The sequence below is a fragment of the Rhea pennata genome, chromosome 7, assembly GCF_028389875.1.
Source record: "Rhea pennata isolate bPtePen1 chromosome 7, bPtePen1.pri, whole genome shotgun sequence".
In the NCBI taxonomy this organism is placed as follows: domain Eukaryota; kingdom Metazoa; phylum Chordata; class Aves; order Rheiformes; family Rheidae; genus Rhea; species Rhea pennata.
In genome coordinates, this window is record NC_084669.1 from 4,066,069 (window position 1) to 4,086,933 (window position 20,865).

General features: G+C 46.5%; 1 protein-coding gene across 6 annotated transcripts in view; it reads right to left on the minus strand.

The window, feature by feature from the left end:
- LHPP (phospholysine phosphohistidine inorganic pyrophosphate phosphatase) overlaps positions 1–20,865 on the minus strand; it is a 107,143-nt gene that overhangs the window by 36,825 nt on the left and 49,453 nt on the right. The window contains exon 8 of one of the 6 annotated variants that reach the window (XM_062580722.1): positions 874–2,429. The exons of the other annotated variants lie outside the window; for them this stretch is intronic. Coding sequence (XP_062436706.1) covers positions 2,393–2,429 — 37 coding nt within the window. The 3' untranslated portion in view covers positions 874–2,392. Of the gene's footprint in view, positions 1–873; positions 2,430–20,865 lie in introns of those variants that run through there. 6 annotated transcript variants of the gene reach the window in all.

Here is a 20,865-nt window from a genome sequence, read left to right on the forward strand (position 1 = left end):
TTTTTAACAGCGCTTGGTTTGAGACTTGGGGCAGGCAGAGACCGGCTGCTCCTGTGGGAGCATGGTGGACTCCTCTCCTCAAACAGGCCAAGGGCAGGAGAGCAGCCACGCTGCCACCGCTCCCCTCCTGTCCCCGAGCAGCCCCTGCCTCGCACAGGTGGAACCCGTGAGGCTGTCGGCACTTGCTTTGCATTGTCTTTGATTCAAAGCTTTAAATAACGCAGGGCTGGCCTGGGGCTGCTGAGCTCATGCCACTGCCGGGGTGAGCCTGAGTGTCCACCAACTCTGACTCAGCACCATCACGGTAACTCTGTTACTCACGTACCATCCAGACACATCGCTCACGCTCTGGAGCCCTGTTGTCCGAGAGCTCCCGATTTCTCGGGGGTCCATCCCACACAACAGCCCTCCAGGGGAGCGACTGCTCTTCTCCCCATTTTACAGAAGGGAAACTGAGTCACCGTCAAACGGGTGATGTGGCCAAGGTGTGCAGCGAGGCAGCTCCCAGGCAGCAGGACCCAGCCAGCAGCTCCCTTGGGCTGGCTCCTCGGTGGACTTGCCAAGGGTTAAGATCGCTGCAGAGCCGGATGCTTGTTCGCTGTGTGAATCAGAGATGGAGAGTTTGCTGTGAACGTGCTGATCAATATCTCCCAGCTGCCACTTTAATCAGGACTAAGTGAAGAGCTATTAATTTTGCTCTTTTCCAACAACATTCAGCCACCGTGTAAAAATGTTTCTTCTATCTCAAACAAATTAACCTTGATATCATCTATCCAGACATTTTAACAGGACTTAAAAAAAGAAAACCCAAAACCAAAACATGAATGCTAGAGGCCAAGACTAATATCTGGCTTTAATTAAAAGTTAGCTTTTCCAGCGAGTGGCTTGCAGGCAACGAAAGAGGCAGTTGGGGAAGTGGCCAGGGCTGAGAGCAGCCGCGGAAGGCAGGCTCTGCCCAGCCCCTCTCAGGCACTCACCAGTTCCTCCGAAGTTGCCTTTTGAGGGGCACGGGAAGTGCCGTGTGCTGGCTCGAAGCACAAAGCCAGGTGCGGACAGGAAGGTTCGATGCAAATCTGCAAAGCCGCTTGTGGATTCCTCCCACGTGGCCGCGAAACGCCGCTTGTGCAGCGGACTCGTACGGCTGTGCAGGGAGCTGCGGACAGGAACGACAGCTCCCTACCAGTTCGCGCCAGCCTCCAAGCCTGGCATTTCCATAGCCCTCGGGGGCTTCAAAGGCCAAAATCAGAACAGCGATGCCTGAGGGCTAGAACAGCTCCCAGCTCTGCGGCTGTGTAGCCAGAGGAGAAATATCACAATCTCAGCAAAGATTTTAATCCTCAGGCACTGTTTTACCGCTAACGAGACAAATCCTGCAACCCTTGAGCATCCACCCCTTCCAGCAAACTTAAGGAAATATTTTAACATTCCTGCTCACACAGTTTTCGCTTACCCACAAGCACTGAATATTTATATACATGCAAACTACTTTGCTTCTGAAAGGCATCCACCTCTGGAGAGGGGGTGGCAGGCAGCCACACAACACAGCGTGCAGGTATGTGTGCAAATGCACTGAAATAACTCCATTTGGACTACACTGGAGTTCTCTGGGATTAAACTTCCTGTGCTAGAAATGCAAGATGCTTGCAAACCCATGAACAAATGAGCACAGAGAGTAGAATGACTGCTCTGAAGAGCCAGATTCTGCCGTTTTGTCCTCTTTGCCCTAGAAAGTCTCTTATTCTTATCCATGAGATGACTCATGGAGAAAGGGGATAATTCCTGGGAAGAAGGAAAGCAGGACACACCGAATCCCAGCTCAGAGTTTTATAAAAGCTAAATCCCTTTCTTTTGGCTATTCTGCCCATTGCAAAGGCCCCAGAAGTTCTCCGAAGAAAGGACGACAGACAGGGCTGGACATTCCTTCCAAGCTTCCTCTGAAATCACACTTGGCAAAGCAGCCTCTGTCTGTTGAAAGAGCATGGGAACGTGCGTGGCAAGAGCTGCTTTCAGGTTGGATCTATCTGGGTTTTTCTAAGCCATCTGGGCTCTTATTTAATTTTCAAAATAAGCCCCTGTAAATTCCAAATAAAAAGTCAGTGTCTAACCAGAGTCCCGTTCAGAATCGATTGCAGAAGAGCAGCTGAGGAACACGCCTGTTAGCACGTTGCTCCTCGGAGGGTAAATGCTGGTGGGAAAGGCCTTGGCAGCCCCGGACGGGCGCCCCAGCCAGGGTGCTGGATTCAGCGGGTGCTGGGCAGCAGGCTGGCCTGGGCTCTGCGACGCCGGTGGACAGGGAGGCCCATGCAGCTCCCAGCCTTCTTCCCCAAGGTGGTCAGCAGAAGGAAACTCATTCCACCCTTCCATGCTCCTCAGACCCCCTGGCTCGGTTGCCTCATCCACACTGGAAAATTTCTGCTGCTATTTCCCATCTGTTGGAAAAGGAGCGAGAGACCTAATTCAGGCAGAGCTCAGAGAGCTAATGAGTTTTCCAGTGCTGGGTTACACAACCCTTCTTTTAGCTGTCAGAGCAACACAGAATCTGAAGCGCTCCTGCCCCTCTTTGGTGCCCGAACCCAAAGTCCCATTCTGATTACATTTCCCACCACTCTGTGCACTGCAGCTCGAAACTCTGGCAGGGACTAGCAACAGTTTTAGACCAAATGATCCCAGCGTAAATACCAGCTGCTGAAAATCACAGATCCTTTATATAGCTCCAAAGCCCTGGGAGAAGGAACGTCCGCCTGGTCACCTTCCTCTGTCCATGCGGACCCAGAAAGGCCATTGCGGAGGGGAAAAAAATGCGCCAATATTTGCCAAGTGGTGTGAAAGTACAGAGTATTTTGTCTTCTTGGTTATGCTACTTAAGTCACCTTTTTCCTCCCGAGGGCAGGAGCCTCAAGAGGGGAGCATGTCATGCTCTGCGACAACCCGTCTTTGAAGAGGAAACAAACAAGGAAACCTCAAAAGTCTTCAAGCGCCGAACTCCGCTTCCTTCCACTGCAGTCTGCACAAGCCATCTATTAATTGCAGAGTGACATCCGGCGCTGATTAATAGATCGTGGGGCACTGGGCCTCCACCCTCCCAACTCATGTCAGGAACTATGTTGATACAAATTCAGTTGAAGAGCTATTGTTCAAATCAGGCCCAATTAAGCCATAACAAGGCCAGAAAAGTGGTGGCTCAAGGGGGGCTGACATGTAGCAGGGTAGGTTCAAATGGCATCGAAAGCTGCAGATCTCCATACAAACACACACTGCAGAGGAGCGAGAAAATAAACTTAAGTGCCAGGTAAGATGGTGGGTCAGGTTTCGCTCTCCTGACACTGGATACAACCCAGGTGACAGCAGCTGCCCAGCGCTGCCTCGGGGGATCAGTGGAGAAATGTTAAAATAATACTTGGCACTCTTTCTTTAGAGATCTTAAAGTGTTTTACAAACATTAGAGAACTAAACGTCTTGGTGATCCCCTGGTACAATATAAACTGTGTGGAATACTTGCTTATGCATGTTTAAAATTCCCAACAACTCTTTCGCTTGTTTTACTGAAGGGGAAACTGAGGCCCTGAGGTTGAGCTGAGCCAACGTTTCCTGATCTGAATGCCTGATGTCAGGCAACTCATCTGCATGAAGAAATCGTTTAAAATTTTTCATTTTTTTTAATCAGATTAAAGTATTACAAGTTTGATCCCCTTCCAGACAGCTTGGTTGGCTGCATTATGTTTCAATATTTGGATTTTGCCCACAAAAAACAACATGAGTACATTGTAGAAATCAGACCATATGCCTACATGTGCTTACACACACATATCTTTGAAAACGGCAACAGCAAGTAAGTATTTCCCACAGAAACAAAAACTCCCTTTGAATCATTAAAGCTGTTATATAAAATATACACTTCCTACTGCATAATTAAAAAAGCTTCTGCAACTTTAATGCATATTGCCCTTGATCATGTGGAAGCAAGTAAGAACAAAATCATTAGGAGCTAAATTATTCTAGTAGCCTATTATCGTAGTGTAATCTTATTAAAGAAAATTCATGCTGCTATAGCCTCTTATCTTCTCCACTTACAGATGAGCCATGTGGTGTATTTCTGAGTGCACAGACATAATAAAATTATAGTGAATTATGCAGTCCGCCCGTGGAACAAGGAGCATAATTCAGCCCCTTCGAGGAGGGATGCCCATTTTCCTTAGGGCGGCTAAGGCAGCATCACCGCGGCACGAGGTACAAAAGGACTTTGCCTTCTTATCCGGAGATGAACCATCAGGGGGGAGCTGCAGGGGCTCCCGCCGCGGCCGCCCCGTCTCCAGCGGCCCCGGCCGCTCCTGGCCCGCGGGTCCCCAGCCGCTGTGGGCAGCGGGCCGGCCGAAGGCCGCGGGCCCTCGCGCAGAGCGCGGCCGCCTTGCGAGCTGATTTGCAAGTGAGCAGCCTAAGAAAACGTGGCCTCTCTTCTGCCGTTACCTGCCGTGAAGGACAGACATGCAATTAAAAGTTTTCTGTAAATGTTAATTACAGCAGACTTATTTGGCTAATGATGGATCGATCTTTTGATTGTATTAGGTTTATAAGTGTAATGAGCTTAACTGAAGTATGGATTACAATCTTGTTCTAATTAAAACAAAAAACGTGTAACAAATATTAGCCTTCAGAAAGAGATTCAATGGTTGTTTGGGGTCAAATTGTTAAAAATATTAATGTGTTCTCAAAGCCTCCAGCATTTAATTAGCTTCTTCATCTAAGCTGAATTCACGTTATTTTAAACAACGCATCCCCACACGATTTTCTTGTGCACTCAAAAAATAGCTGCAATATAGATTTGGACTGTGATTTTCACGCTACTCCTCCTCTGCCCTTCCTTTATAAATACTGACTTCCTCGGTTTCCTCAAATCCAGCAGCTTAGGGAAGAGATGAGGAAAGCTCGTATTTCTGAATCGCTTGGTGAAAACGCACTTTGCACAGCACTGCAACACGGGCCGTCTTGTCCGCCGCCTGCTCCGGGGCACCGAGCGCGCGGGGGGGAGGTCGTCATCACCTGCAGCACAGGCTGCCGCCGAGAGCACGCAGCACGCGCTGCCGCGGCTAAACCGTGCCCAGCACTTGTACCTAAGCAGCGGCTAAGTAAAGCTCCGATCAGAAAATTAAAGCAGGGCTCAAGAGGCCACGGGGTTGAAAGAGCAGGAGTACCAGAGGTGAGGGCTGAGGGGCATTAGCAGGGTGCCCGGGGTTGTATTTCTTGTCTGTGCTGCGCTCGCAGCTCTAGCTACTGCTCTCGCCTTCGCAGCACTAGGAGGAACTGACCTAGTTTAACCAAACTTTTTAAAGCCAGATGAAGAGGGGATTGGAAACAGGACATTCTCCCTGGAAAGCTCTGGACTGATTTCTTCCACTCCTTTGGCAGCTCCTGCTTCTGCATTTCTTTCTTTTTTTTCTAAAAAAAAAAAAAAAGCACAAGGCCTGCTGCTTTTCTCTGGGTGCTGCCTGAGGCAGGAAAGAGCTGTCTGTTAGAGGTGATACCTCCACCCAGTTCCTACCAGAAGCTACACACTTGCAAAGCCAAAATGTCACTGCTTCTGAGGCCTCTCCAATCATCAAAAAAACTATTTTAAAATAACTCTGATTCCCTTTCTCCCAGTCATGACCTTTGCCTGGCCTTGCTGCTCTCAGCAATCCTTTCCTTGGGAGCCCTCGGTCTCTAAAGCACCTCGAGGGGCTCAGAAGGACATCTCCAGAGTGGAGGGGAAAGTGCAAATTTGCCTCAAACAGGGGCAGCCAGTCACGTGTCAGGTTGCAAAAGCAAGGAGCACACTTGGACACTTAGAGCATCCTGGCGCTGATGGCCGGCATGTTATCTACTTAAATTTGGCACAAGGGTCTGCTTTTTGAGAAGTCGCCCAGCCGGCTTCCTTGTTCCACAGGCCCCCAGAGAAGTCCCGTCAGACAAATTTCCAAACATAGAAGTACTTCAACAAAAACCCATCATGCTTGGCCACAGTTGGTGTGAGGAAGCGGTTCTCTAATCTAGCTTCCCCTGGAAAGACAACCGGAGCTGTAAAGAGAATTTAGAAGTGTGCAACTCCCTTCTGGTCTTCTTACAAACCAGCGGTGCTCCCGACGGTGAGAAGCATTACACGTTCTGTAATAGCAGCAACCACTCGAAGGCAGAGCTGGTGAGGAAGATGTGCGAGTTCAGGAAGAACTTGTGGTTATGATTCAAGGTATCACACACTAGTGTACGAGATGGCACTTTAGACCAGTCTGAACTAAAGGTTTCCTGTCATCAAAATACCTTTTTCTGGTCACACTGGAAACCAACCAAGCTAATGAATGTGCACAGAAAGCAACGCCGGCTGCATCCGAACCTGCCCTGGAACACTGCTGTTAGGTTCCAGGTAATCCACGAAACCAGGCATCAGCTGCGCTCACGTATTACCCCTCCCTCCCGCCACGCTCTTCCGAGGAAGTTTTAGCTTCTCAAGTTTAAACAGCTCCAATAACTGCATATGGAGTCTGCAGCACGGCTGCTCTGCCCAGCCCTAACCGTCTCCATCACACGCTCAGCACTGCCTTGTCCCAGGCTACAGATCCTCTCCAGCAGGGACGACACCCGAGCGACGTGCTGTGTGCGACGGTGTTGTGCGCTCAGCGCAGCGATGCAGCTGCAGAGCAACACATCGCTTTCCAACACACACCAGAGATGCATGACTTGTTGCAACAAGTTCAATCTCACTGGCTCCTTGCGCTTGGTACCAAAGTACCTACAACAAAAAACTCACAACCATAACCATACTGTCTTCCTTTTCAATGTGATGCAGCGGCTTAGTAAAATTATCTCTTAGAAAAGACGCTGTGGTCACCTCTCGGTACCCGACTCACTGCCTGAGTACAAAGCCTGGGCTCAGCGGCGCCCTTCTCAGCCCACCCTGCTATTATTGCCCTACTGCCGCCTAGCCCTGCTATGGCAGTGCTAGGACAGCATAAACACAGTGCTGGGTTTTGTAATAATCTCATTTTAGCAAAATCAGTCTCACAAGAGAGCTCTCCTTGAGAACTGGCCATTTTAACCCCATTTTACTTTTTATCGAGTTTATCACAAAGTCCTGGATTGTGCATACCTGGGTGTGCCTTATGTCAGCGTGGGGCGAAGAGCTTACACTAGAATTTAGAAGCTGATTTCAAAATCCCACTTGTCTGATTTACAAGTCAATGGTATGACTCTGACGAGCAAGGCAGGCAGAGTTTGAGCCTGTTGAGAACTGCATTGCAAAGGTGAGAGAGCCAGCACAGAGCAGAGGAAGCAGCAGCAACAGGGGCAGTGCTGCAGGGAGTAAACCTAGCTACGTTCCTAGCAGGCTGCCAAGAGCTGGAGTGACAGAACATACTATAAGGTGCACAAATTAGCATAAGGTAGCACACCTCAAGCTGGCAGCCCGAAAAAAGAGAGACCCTGCAGCCAGAAGTAGCTATTGGCAGACAACTAACCACCCTGCAGATTTGTCATGATAGAAAGACCAGGATAAAAAGAAGAGGACTCAATCAAATGTAAGGACATAGCTTCATGCCCATGATGACAGGATTTCAGGAAAACTACGGTCAGAAACAGAAGTGCCCAGCATCTGTTAGGAAGAAGACAGAAAAAAGCCAGCTGCTTCATCAGACAAGCACAGTCCTGTCAAACCCCAGGCAGAGGTCCCCTTTAAACCAATGCGTACGCTTTGAAATGCAATTACCAGGAGCAGCAAGTGAGAGGCACGGCGAGGAGAGGACAGAGGATATACATCGAAGGGCCAGGCTGGGAAAACCAGCTTCGGACGCGCCGCAACGCAGAGCAGGAGGAAGGCTACGAATGCAAGTACAAAGTGTTGGCTCCTCTGCCTGCTACCTGAAAAAACAAACTCATCAAAGACTTTAAGCTAGAGAAAGCTGCCAGGAGTTTTTTCTCAGCATTCAGTGCTGCTAACACTGAAGTCAGCCAAACGCCCAGCAAGGCAGCTGCAAATCCAGATGTGACACAGAGGGGATGCCTAGCGTGTGCATGCTCTGCACCCGCACGACGCGAGCCTGAGCACGGCTCCGGCGCTGGCCCTGAGCTCAGGGGCGCACGAGCAAGCGGAACCACACGCAGACCTGGTGAAAAAAAAAAAACATCGGCTTAATGGCGCAGCTATCTTCTGCACCTTGCCCATCCTGGTTCATTCCCTTCTGAGACAGAAAAACAGAAGCTGCAAACACATGTGAGTTGATATTTATATTTACAAATAATGCCAAATAAGTCTGGTGAGAACTAGGAAGGTTAGTAGACTATCACAGCAGCAAGCTACAGCAAAACAATCTGAATAGAAGTAATATGATTTACTGAGAAAATGTAAACTATATGTTCCTTTAAAATCCAGATTTTGCTCCTGAGGGTTCTGTGCAATAAATCCCATTAGCAGCAGGATTTACATGTTGAAATGAGAAGAGGTAAAGCAGGGTTAAGAAAAAGATAACACAGATGCTACTTCACCAGCCCCAGCTAATTTTCATGCAATTCTGGTTTTAGATAAAGAGCCTTCCGTCAGTTTTCGTATGAGAGCAGTAATGCGAGGTATTCAAAAGGGCTCCAATACACTGCCCTTGCGGCTAAAGCCGCTGCTTTATAAACATGCATCCTCGAGAAGCACAGCGGGGAGTGGAGGTGTGTGCTCATCCGTTCCCCAAGACCCTTCTCAGCTACAGCCCTGGGGCAGGCGATAGGACAAAATGATTTAGAGTGAAGTCCTTACTTGCTAATTGCATTCTGTACTCTCAGTGGATCATGCTGAGAGCTAACCAGGAGCAGACAAATTTATTTTCTATTACAGAAATTGCAGGGAGTTATACTGAACCCCGCAAAGATTCATCAAGTCTTTCCTTTTTCAGTAAGATACTTGAACTTGTCCTTGTCTTAAGGGGCAAGATTCAAGCTTCGTTAAAGCTAAGCACATGCTTAAGCGCTTCAGTGAAAATAGATGAGCTGAAAAGTATCTTTAAGTGTTAAACAGAAATGGATAGACTAATTGTGGATGGCTTTTCTCACAGCCTCATAAACTAGATATTAAAACAAAAAAACAAAGCAAACCAAAAAAAGGAAATCCACTTCAGTGGATATAAACTGAACCTGGGCACATGCACACAACAAAAACAGCCATCTCAAAAGTTAAAACAAGCTCTTCTGTCCAAGAGTGTCAAGTATGCTCATTTGTAAAATAGGAATGTGAGTTGATGTTTCTTCTACTAAAATGATGAAATTAATTGTTATTTTTAAAAAGCTTATATAAGGCTAAGTGAGCTGGATAATCCCAGCCCCTTGCAACAAACCTCCGACATTTTATAACGTATGCAAGAGCTGAGATACAATCTCTCTGGAGCATAGCTATGATATAGCTTTGTCCTTCAGCATCCTCGTTGTTGGGGCAGGTAGAGTAGAATTCAAGACACCCTGGCAGGAATTGCACGGCTCACATCCCTGAATTACCACCTGCCCACAGCAGGATTTCGCCACCACAATCACACAACGTCACGTAAATCTCTGCAAATCAGAAATGCAAATCATCTCTGCAAATCAGAAATGTAAATCGAGTTGCTAGAATTTGGTTGAAAGTAGCATCCAAGGCCCCGGGGGACGAACAGCTCTTGACCACCCTCTGCCTGACACTGCCTCAGCAGATACACAAGCCCTTCTGGCCTTTGTGTTCCTATGCACATGAACAACAAGGAAACCGGCAACTCCATGAACATGGAGCTGCTGTTGGATGACTTCCCTGTGGCTTTTGCAGGGAATGGCTCTTTTCAGCATTTCCCATTAGAAAGAATTTGTCCTGTGTCCGAGACAGGCTTCCACCCCAGTGATGAAGGGCTGTCCCCTCTCCCCTGCCTCCAGCCATCCCCCAGCTCTTGGAAAACCAAAATGTAAGATTTTGTTGCATGACTATAAATGGTGAATTGCATAGGCCAGGAAAGATTATTTATTTATTCATTCATTCCTCAGTGCATGCAAAGCCAAATTCTGCCTCTCTTTTGGGACTACTTATGAGAGCTAAGGCAGCAGACGCTGGCCACTGGGACAAGGCCCTCAGTTATTGTAGAGCGGATCATTTTATCATGCAAATAAGCTTTCCCGAAGCTACAAATGAGAAGTATGTCCGTGACTAAGGATTTACCATTGGATGGCAGTGTTCTGAAAAAATGCTTACCCATCCCTTCTGAACCAAAATACGAAGCCTAGCAGATTCCAGAGTTAAAGTGCTTGCCAAATTTTAAACATCATGTTATAAAGTGTCATATGAAGAGTTCCCTCTTATCTCCATTTCAAGCATTTTTCTCAGTTTTCCAGTTCTTGGAATCAAGGATAACATGTGAATGGTGCCAGGCTCACTGATCCGTTCTTGGGAACCATTAGGTTTTCCTACTCCATTCCCCTATCACTCTTTCTTCCCCCATGATTATTCCTCAAGCTCGGCCCGGCTCATTCCCTAGGAATAAGATTAAAGGAAAATCTAAACATTAAAGCAAGTGGCACCTTTCCTCAATTTTCCTCTGAGAAGTAAATGCTCTTCCGTGACACCACAGAACTGTGAGATGCTGGGCAACACTGGCTCAGCACTGTATCATTTCATCTGGACAAGATGGGTCAAATTTAGCCCTTGTAGAAGGTGTTTGCCTGCCGGTGCTAATGGATTTGCACCCACTTACATCCTGGTCTAAGCTTGTGCTTTAAACACCACATGTGTTTAAATAAATAAATAAATTAATTAAATAAATAAATAAGTAATAAATAAATAAATAATAATAATAATAATAAAAACCCCTGCTCTCTCCCTTACGCCTCCACAGCCTGGCTGCTAAAGAGGAGCATCACTGAACTGCTCTTCCTGGAGCACTTTTTTTTTTCCTGGCCCTGATCAGGGCACGGAGCTAGCTAGTAAAAGCACAGTCTGGAGGCTAGTACTAGAAATACTTCCAGAGGGTCCTGCCCCTGGTGGGCATCAGCTTGGCTGCCTCCTTCACAATCAAAGGTCTCCAAGGACACCAGCATCCAGGAAAGGTCCCACCAGCGCAAAGATCATTTCTAGCAGTGCAATCTGACCACTCCACAAGAGGATCCTCTTGCCAAACTGAGCTATCTGTTTGCCATCTTTAAATCCTCAGGAGGGTTTAATCCTGTTTTCAAATCTAAATCCTTAAACAAATGCATTATCTCTAACCAGATTCTTTTTTTTCTGAGCTTCAGTAAAGCTCTGTGTCAATTCTACCTCTGTTAGACAAGATTATTTCATTAGCCTTACTCTGAACACAGATCCCGGCAAAACTGCCTGAGATAGGTTGAGTCCTCTGTTCTCTAGCATGACTGCACACAGGGTTGGAAATCTGCCCCAGGAAATACGTTAAAAAATTACATTTTGCACTTCTCCTGAACAACATCACAGTGCTCTCCAAGTGCTGAATGGTGCCGGAGACCTCAGGAGCAGCTTGTGGAAGCTCTCTCACTTGCATATCCACTCGACCCTCTCGAGGATACACATGGCTCCACCTTCTGATTTGCCTTCCTGGAGGGCCTCATTATCTCCCTGGGGTAGAAATTGCAGTAGCACTTTCGACTATGAAATCTCCTACTCTCAATCACTAGACTGATAAAAATGAAAAGGGAGGACAGTCCTTGGAGGGTTTTCTTCTCAAAGCAAAAGTTTCCAGGAACCTTGCAAGCTAAGGAGTTATTCCAGTCCCTTCTCTGGTTCCAGCTTTAGTTCAACGTCTGACCAAATTGTCCAGTTTGGCCAGAAGCAATCAAGAATCCCTCCCTGGCTCCAGACCCACCAACGCTGGAATAGGTCATGTCACCAGTGTAAGCCACAGGGCAAGGCCTTTAGGGGGAAGAGGCCTTTGCTGCCAAGTCCGGCTCCAGAGCCCTGGCGTTCCTTGCACTGCGTGGTGCCTTTTCCCCAGGACACAGAAACCTCCCGTCCTGCAGGGAAGGACGCAGCTACTGAGCTACCAGCGGTGGCTGGGAGCAGCAGCTGCGCACACTGAACGTGAAGATGGTCACTGTGCCCCAGGCCTGAGACCCACCCTGCCGCCAGCACGGGCTTTATGAACGTACTTAGGGAAGGATACAAATAGGACATGGATATTTGCTATCTTACCCTAACAGTCTCCCAGACTCCAACTATTTTCGGCGTAGGGACTCTGTGAACCCAATGCGATTCCTATATATTTAATAACTATCAGGGAACAGTTACATGAATGTGACCAGTTCCCCTTCGAATCCATTTACATCTTAAATGATCCCAACTTACTTTGGCAAGCAGTTCCGCAGACCTACTGCTTGCGGCATGAGGAAGCACCTCCTTTTGCTCGTACTGCACCTAGATGCTACTGACTCTCTCCAAGGCACCTTCCCGGGGCAGACAGCTAACAAATCACATCCTTTCCACGCCACTTGTGATTTTATGGACCTGCCATTTCTTTCCTCAGCCACAGCCACACTTCGCAAGCACAAACGGTTCTTGTGCTGAACCATTCTCTGGTAGGGGATGTTTGCCTTCAGCCAAACCACTGTTCTGACCCAGTAGCCATTAAGTATTCTTTTCCTTCATTTTGGTACAGGTTCAATACAGTTTTCAAAATAATGGTGAAGGGTCAGTTCCAGCTGAAGAGAAAAAAAAAAACAAAAACCCCTGCTTTCCAGACTGAGTTTTGATCCATCCCACTGCCAATCTGAAACAAGGTCCCTTATAAAACTACAAGTCTCCCTCCCCATTAGCCCATCAGGACACCCACTCACAAGTATTTTTAATAACCTGGGAAAAGTAAAATAACACAGAAATGGACCACTTTTCTGTTCAGCAGAACTACAATCCTATGTTTCTTAAATAAAACTCTTCAAGTTGGAAAAGCACCCTGGAATTTCACAGACTTTTACAGCAAAACTTCCAGCCACAAATAGAACCTGAAATTTTACCCAGTGACCAGTCTTACATACTGACAGAGTCTTTTCTTATGCTCTGTGCTATTCATTTGAATGGTACTTCAAAGACAGCAGGTCTACAGAGAAGAAAAGAACATTTTCTTTTGACCGTCTATTAACATAAATGAAAGTCTTTTCAAAAGATATGAACTCTAGAAGCTGCTGTATGCTTTTCACAAATTGTCTGCTGTAAAAAAAATACAGACAGAGCAGATCTGCCTCAAAGTCAGCCTCTAACTGTAGAGACGTGATTAGTGTGCCATGCTGAAATATCTTTTTGAGCTCTAGCAGTGAGCTGCTACAGACGGCACCTAGACAGGAGCTCTGTCAAGTGCAAATGATTCCTTCACTTGTGCACATTCTTCACATCAATGGTGTGGGAAAAAAAGTAATTGCATTCTGGGCCCACTTTTTTAAGGAGTGTCAGAAATGCTGTTAAGAACATAAAAGTTGACAGGACCTTAGGAGACCTGCTGAGTGGTTGCGGCATTCAGATGCTAGCACAGGTTATTAGTGCCGAGGCTTGCACAATAAGAGCTCGGATTTTAAAGACTGAGGGACAGAGTCTCTGAGGGTGTAAATCAGCATAATTCCATTGACTTCCATATAGCTGCTGCAACTTACCTGCTTGAGGACTTGGCTGGAAGTTTACCCCATTAGCCTAGCTGCTAAAGGCAGTGTAAATTAAATTTCAACAAGGCACACCAGTCACAGGCTTTGTGCACAAAAGGTAGTGCTTCTTTACTGGGGTTCACTAAAGAAACAGATCCAGATAGGACTTATTACATATTTTTTCACATCATTACCTCACCTGAGTATATAACAACACCATGTTAATGGAAATGATCTTAAAGCATCAGGCCAGCATGTAAAATTCCCAGCAGCACATTCAGTACTCTCAAGCCAAAGAACTCTAGCACTGAATTCAAGGAATAACCCACAGGGATACCAGCAGTATCCATTCACATAGATCTCTAAGGCTGTTATTAAATATTTGGGTGCCCAAGCTTTGATACCAAAATCCACATCTGTCATGTAAATGTTCTTTTACAAGGATTCCTAGCAACAGTAAATATCAGGAAAGTTAGTGGAAACACAATGTTCAAAGTCTCAAAAAAGTCTCTCAAAAAAAATCCCAAAGCATCTATGTGATTAATATGGAAAACTCAAGCGGAGGTCTGAAGAGCTATCCTAAATCAGCTCATCTTTCTGGAACAGAGTATCTGGCAAAGGACACTGGAGTTCCTCTCCCCTGCCCCCACAATCCTGCCAGATTTTAGAGATTCCCCCAGATCTCCTCAATATAAGCAGATCAAGTTGCATCCTTCTTCCTGCTATACTAAACAAGTACCTCCATGAAAACAGAAATAGTCTACCGGACCTCAGAGTTGTTCAGAGACCTATATCTGGGTTGCAGTTTTCTTATGCATTACATCTTTGTGGAAATATCTAAAATCACGTTCAGGATCTTTACCTCTTTGTAAGCACACATGTTCCTGTTGTGAAAGACACCCAGGACCTTTGCATTTTCTGAACACACTTACTAGGCTTTCAGCAGTGAAGAAGGTGATTCTCTGATAATCACTTCCAAAGTAAGTGGAACAAAATGATTGTGAGAAAGATTTCTTCCAGGGCTATGCAATTTTTCAAAGCTGGGAGCAAATGAATATTCAGGCTGAAATTGAGCATGCCACATTTTAAACCATCTGAAAGTAAATTTTCCATACAGCATCAGAAGAAACTTGCTTCCTCTCCTTCTTCAATTTCTTCTGCTTTTCCAAGGGAATTTCTTGTACAGGGCAAGCAAGTAACCCTGCGCTGTGGTGTGCATCACCGGAACTCCACATTTGTAGCAGTTAACATTGCATGCTACAGCATGGCTATAGCTGACTTTCTACCAAGCTAGTGACTGCCTCCCTCAAACACCACAGAACAGGCCAAATCCTATCTACAACCAGCTGAAGTCAAGGTTACTTGGAACATGTGGACTGAAGAATCAGGCTTAAGGTATATATGGTATTTGTGGCCTAGCAAAGAAGGGAAAATAACTTTTCTTTGAACTTACAAATAGAGCAGAAGACCAACAGAGCAGGAAGAAATGCCAGCTTTTTAATTTGAATTGAAAATAGAGCCGTAAAATCACACAAAGTTTGTTGGCTACTGCAAGTGCTGGGACAGAGTTGAAATACACTTCCCAAAAGCACAGTAAGTTACAATCACTAGATTTAAAAGACATTAGGGTCTAAGTTTAAAAAGCAAGATCTACATGCATGTTCCTTCATCCCAAACTGCACTGGGTACCCATCAATTCTTCTTGACCTCCAGTAACTTAGATAATCTGATTTTGCTAATGCTCCCCAAAAGAACAGAAACAATTGAGTCAGTGATCAAATTTTCAAAGGACACATGTCAATCCAGATTCAATGGTGTCTCCTAATGCCCGAAAGCTACTGATCTCAGGAACGCCTGATTAGGGGAGTTGAGAATTAGTTTTCTTCAAAGTCCAGTAGACTGTTAACCTGCAACTACTACAAGGTATATTCAAGATTTATAAGGAAAAATAGAAAAAGATGAAATATCACTAATCCGCTTACTTTGCAGGATACTGCAAATACAGTAATTATACAAATGCAAAAAAAGCAAACTAAATTCAACCATCTGGACATTTAAAACTGCACGTGAAGGTCCAGGATGAGCAGACAAATGCATTTTTCTGGCATGATTACTAATGAGCTGGTCCAACACAAACGAAAGCCAGCGAGCCGTGATGCAGCAGCTCACCCTGTCCCCACTGGCAGGTAGAAAATAGGCCCCACCTCAGAATAAGATATCAGTTGTTTCACTTAAGGCAGAAGTAAAAACCAGCAATGCACAACTTTCTCTTTTTAAGGTGCTGTAGCAATTCAAATCAGTTAAAGAAAATACACGTATATTTCTCCAGTTTATATCAAATTTAACATTGAAAAGGGAAAGAAAGGCACCTATAAGGTCCTTGCAGTGCTGCTAATTTCACCACTACATTGAGCTAATGTGCTCCTGTATTTCCAGTCACTTCCAAAACTGCTCATTATTAAACAGCACGAGTAAAAGCCAGTGTCCGTGGCATACGTGTGTCCTGCCTTCAGTACACTCTGCTTCTTTACTGCTGTTTGGAAACGGGACTACAGGAAAATAGCGCTCAGCAGCTTCCCAGTGGGAAGGTTGAGGCCAACAGAGGAACTCGTTGTCTTTGATGCCATCTACTGGAAAGCTTGCTCCATGACCAGGACACATCCTGGCATGTGCTGTGCCACCAAACACAAAAAAGTAACTTCTCAGATCCATGAATTACACACTGCAAGCATGATAAAAGCTCAGAAACGCACACGTCTGCACCGCGGAAGTGAAGCTCCAAAGGAAATGCACATACATGAGGACTTTGCTGTTAAGATAGTCAAGCTGAGGTAATCCAAAATGTGCAAAAGCACCTCTGGAAATCAGGCAGGTGTACTCCAGAGTCACTCAGGCCTTTCTGAAAATCCTGCCCATAGCTAAATTTCATCTTCCGAGATGCCACATCCTGCCTCCCGCTGGGGTTGCCCCAAGAGCCTGTCCAAATCGCTCACTGAACATAGGAGCATGCTGGCCTCAAAAGCCTGCTGGTGTCCTCAAAAAAGAAGGCAGGAAGAAGAACCCAGGGAATGAGCAGTACCATAGAAAAAGAGGACAAGGCAAAGGGCTCCCTCGCTGCTGTAAGGTACCACACGCATGGGACGTGGGCTTTTTTGGAAGAGAAGGATGAACAGAACAGTCCTTAAAGGGAGGCAGCACTTCCTTCACTACCATCTATCATCGAGTCGGGACCTTGGTCTCTGAAATCAGACAAAGCTGAGCTGTGGCTACGTATCATTCTGCTGTCCTGTGAAAGGCAACAGAAGTGGGATTTGGGCAGTATGTCTGAAAACCCTGGAATTTTCCTGAGGATGGAATAACCTTCATCAATCCACTCCGTGACAGTCTCCAGCTTTTTCTTCCCATCCACTTGCTTTCTAGTGCACCACGCAGACTTAACATAGGAAAGGCAAGACTGATTTATCTGCTTCTTTCACATTTTAGTTTTTCTGATGCTTTTTTTTTTTGTTGTTGCGTCCCCAGCCCCATTACTGTCTGAAAGCTACCCAGTTACTTGAGGGTACATTATGCCCAAGCTCTGCAAGGCAGAGAAACAACACTGAGGTGTTTTCTTGCGTCCTAATTATTTTAGAAAGGAGTTAATGACCATATTTATGCTCCTGTTTTGAGGAGCTTTGGTGGTTTTTTGTTTTCTTTTTTTTCCCAAAGAGTCCCAGCAGATAAGACCAAGAGTGGCCTAGTTTTTTTCTGTCCCAGTAACTATAATTTGCACAGAAGCAGCCTCTGCCAAGTGTCCTGTCTACATAGCATGTCCTGGCTTGAGATGTGGAGTCAGCATTTGCTTGGAAAGCAGGCACAACAACCTCAGTGTAAAGGACACTTCTCCCACACCGGCTTTTGAAACTGGCTTGACAACGTGTCAACAATCACCCGGGTTTCTGCAGACAGTGGCCTGTTTTCTTCCGAAGAGAAAATGGCCATGATACAGAGTATATCCTGGCTCAGCAACACACTTTAAGACGTGCCTTGTTTTGAAGAACTTGCCCCATTGGCACGTCTGTGGCTTCAGTAGGACAACACATGTACTGCAAGTCTGGCACACTCTCAAGTACTCTGCTGAACTGGCATATTAAAAAGATACCACCGGTCTGAAACGAATCGCTGTGGAAACGAAACAAGATAAAATGAGTTTCAGGTATCACACCTGCCCCTAAGTCCTCTTGTGGTTTTACAGTCGCGTAACGCTATGCTTTTAGAAAGGTTCTCTTTCCTGTTGCTGTATGAAAGACCCAGAAACTAAAGACAAGAGCTAGCTACCCAAAGGAAGCAGTAGAACTGATGGTAAACAAAATACAGTTGGTATGCAGAAAACCTGAAAACTCAGAGGTGACAAACAAAAAGAAGAACCTTTTCTCAAATCTCCTGCAGTTACACGAAACTGCCATGTTACTTGTAAGAACAACAGGCTGAATAGGACAGTGCAGGTATCAAAGCTGGTACAGGGCTTCATGTTTCTATGCTGTCTGTATCTCCAGTCAAGTAAATACACAGTCAGACCAGCTGGCCCCCGCATCACTGTACCAACAGGTTGTTCCTTATTGCTACTTACTGCCTGGCATCCCCTGGTGCTGCAGCGCGAGCTGGACCAGGGGCTGCGCTGTGCTCCCTGGGGTCCACGTTGTGCTCCCCAGAGCCGTAAGCATGTTCGTGCTCCTGCTCAGCCTCACGCCTCTGCTGGGGCCCACAGCAAAGATGGCTGCAGAAGAGCCCCGTTACAAGCAATTTCCCCCTTTTGGCTTCCAGCACAGAGTGCAGCACAGGACAAGAGCGAGGCAGACATATAAACAAGCAAACAAGGACAGGAATCTGGGGCAAAGAGCGAGAGAGAAGGAAAAAGAGAGGAAAATAAAAGGACAAGTGAAGACTGCATGCTTGTGAGATGCAGTTAGGGGAGCAGTTTCCAGAGCAAAAAAGAGGCAAATTCTGTGTATTCTGCTTCCTGGACCACAGGCATCTGTTTAACAGGTTGTGCTGCATCTAGACTGCCCCTGGGTGTTTGCTACAGGGATCTGGCCTGACTCTCTGCACACACAAATGGGATTGATTAAACTCTATTGCATTCGCAAGGGTTTCTATAGGCACATGTCCTATACATTTGCTAGGCAGAGATTTGGCCAAATTCCCTGCAGAGTAATTGCTATAGCAAACTGTTGTTTTACTGCCTATCCAATCCTCTAGGAGGTTCCTATAAAGATAGCAGCTCCTGGATTTACTTGGAAATTATCCAGTTTCCAGATGATTGCCACCTGGGATCAAGTGAGTGTGCTAACTGGTTGAGACAGTGCTGAATATGGATGTCATTTGTGCTTGTTCCAGTCACAGCCAGGTGACATACCACAGCCAGGTGACATACCAAAGCCCTCATGTCCAATTCAGCAATTCTCAGGAAAGGCAGAGATGTTCTAGCTTGCATTTCGTTTTGCGCTGTCTCCTGCCAGTTGAGTGGCTGGCCCTAGGAACACCGTCTCCCAGGCTGCGAAGGAGGAGAATAGGAGAGCCCAGGTAATCAAATTACAGACCACTGAAAAGGTCAGGCAGAAACGAAAAGGACACTGTCAATTACTTTTGGTGTATAGGCTGCTTTATGTCCCCGTTGTTTGCAATGCCCTTGAAGAAAGCTGCAAGATCAGATTTCTTTCCAGACGCTCTCAGAGGACTGTGTCCTTTTCCATTCAGAAAACACTGATACACGTGTGCAACCAAGCGAGCTAAAACAAGCGCAGCAATTCTTCTACCCATTTTCACTTGAGCACTGCTATCTTGGATAAAACACACCTGGCTGCGAGCACAGGTTTTGTTGGAAGCGTAATGGGGTCCCGGAGTACAGTCTGGGCCTCTCAGGCACTCGCTTTCAGCCCCAGGTCCCTCTTCAGCTCCAGAGCCCGGCAACGTTTTTCCTTCCCCCAAGCTTCTCCGTACATTTCCCTCCGGCGCCTGATGCAGGGCATTTTCTCGCAGCGGGCAGCCAGCAGCATGCTGGCAGCAGGGGCAGCGGGAGCTGCTAGTGCGGCTAGAGCCCATGCGCACCCCAGTAACCCTGGCAGGGTGAACATGCACACCGGGCCCAGGCTGGAGGTTTCAGTCCAGACTTGTCAGCAGTCAGTAACAAGAGTCTCTGTTCGAGCCTCTGCACAGAGGTGTGTGACAGCCCAGCAAGCTGCAGCCAGGCAAAGCAGCTTACTGGAACGGTACCTGGGAGCCTTCGAAGCAGAAGAAACCGGGAGTAGCAATGCTGTTTACTCATTTCTAGTAGGTCCAGTTGTTCATTTTGATCCAGGAAGCATCTGTCTGGATGAAACTTTGCTCTGCATTATTATTCAGTGTGGCTAAGTTTTAAACATTTTATATGGCAAACTCCACTGCTTCCTCTTAATTGTCTTTTTCTTTTGGTAACAGGCTGTGCCTTGGCAGGGACAAAGCCCTTGAGAATGGCCATATTAGTACACAAGTGTGTGGGAGGAGGGTGCCAGAAGAAGCAATTTTGAGCTAAGTAATGTACACTGCAGCTGGAACAGAGGATCCAAGACACTGATAGAAGGCAAATCGGTTACTGCATCCCTCCTCTGTCATCATGCTATTTAACATCTTCTGCAATGTGCTTCCCAAAACTTTCCAAGAGCCTCTTAGGGCAACTTCTGAGAAAATCCTGTGTTTGCACAATATGAAAACACTTTCCTGAGACTTGCACTGAGAATATTACTGCAGCTTTTTTGTAGCTGAAAAGGATCCCAGGTCAGGATTTTAAGAGTTCTGCTTCTTGTTACTGGGGTGTACAATGTTTTAAAAGTAATAAAAATAGGAAGAAAGCAATACATGCGGGATTTGCAAGACCTTGCTCAGTTCTGACTCACATTTGTGAGCCAGGGAAAGGCTCACATTACCTTCAGCTGGGGACAGCCTAGACCAACATGCAGCCCTCTCGCCAGGACCACGGCCTAGAAGAAGGGCAAGCTTCTGCCTGAGGAGGTGGCTGAAGCACCCTGGTCCACAGCCGCACAGAGCTGGCAGCAGAGCTGAAGGGATGAGCCAGAAGCCACTCCTAAACCTGGGCTCTCATTGCCAGATGCTCTTCTGCCCTGCTAACTGCTTGCATGGTTTTTGCCAACTCTGCAGCAGGAAATCAATGAGATATGAAGACCTCCGGAAGTCACTGCAGTTTCCTGACACCTGGAATTGCAGTTGACTCTCGGGTTCAATAAACTGCCT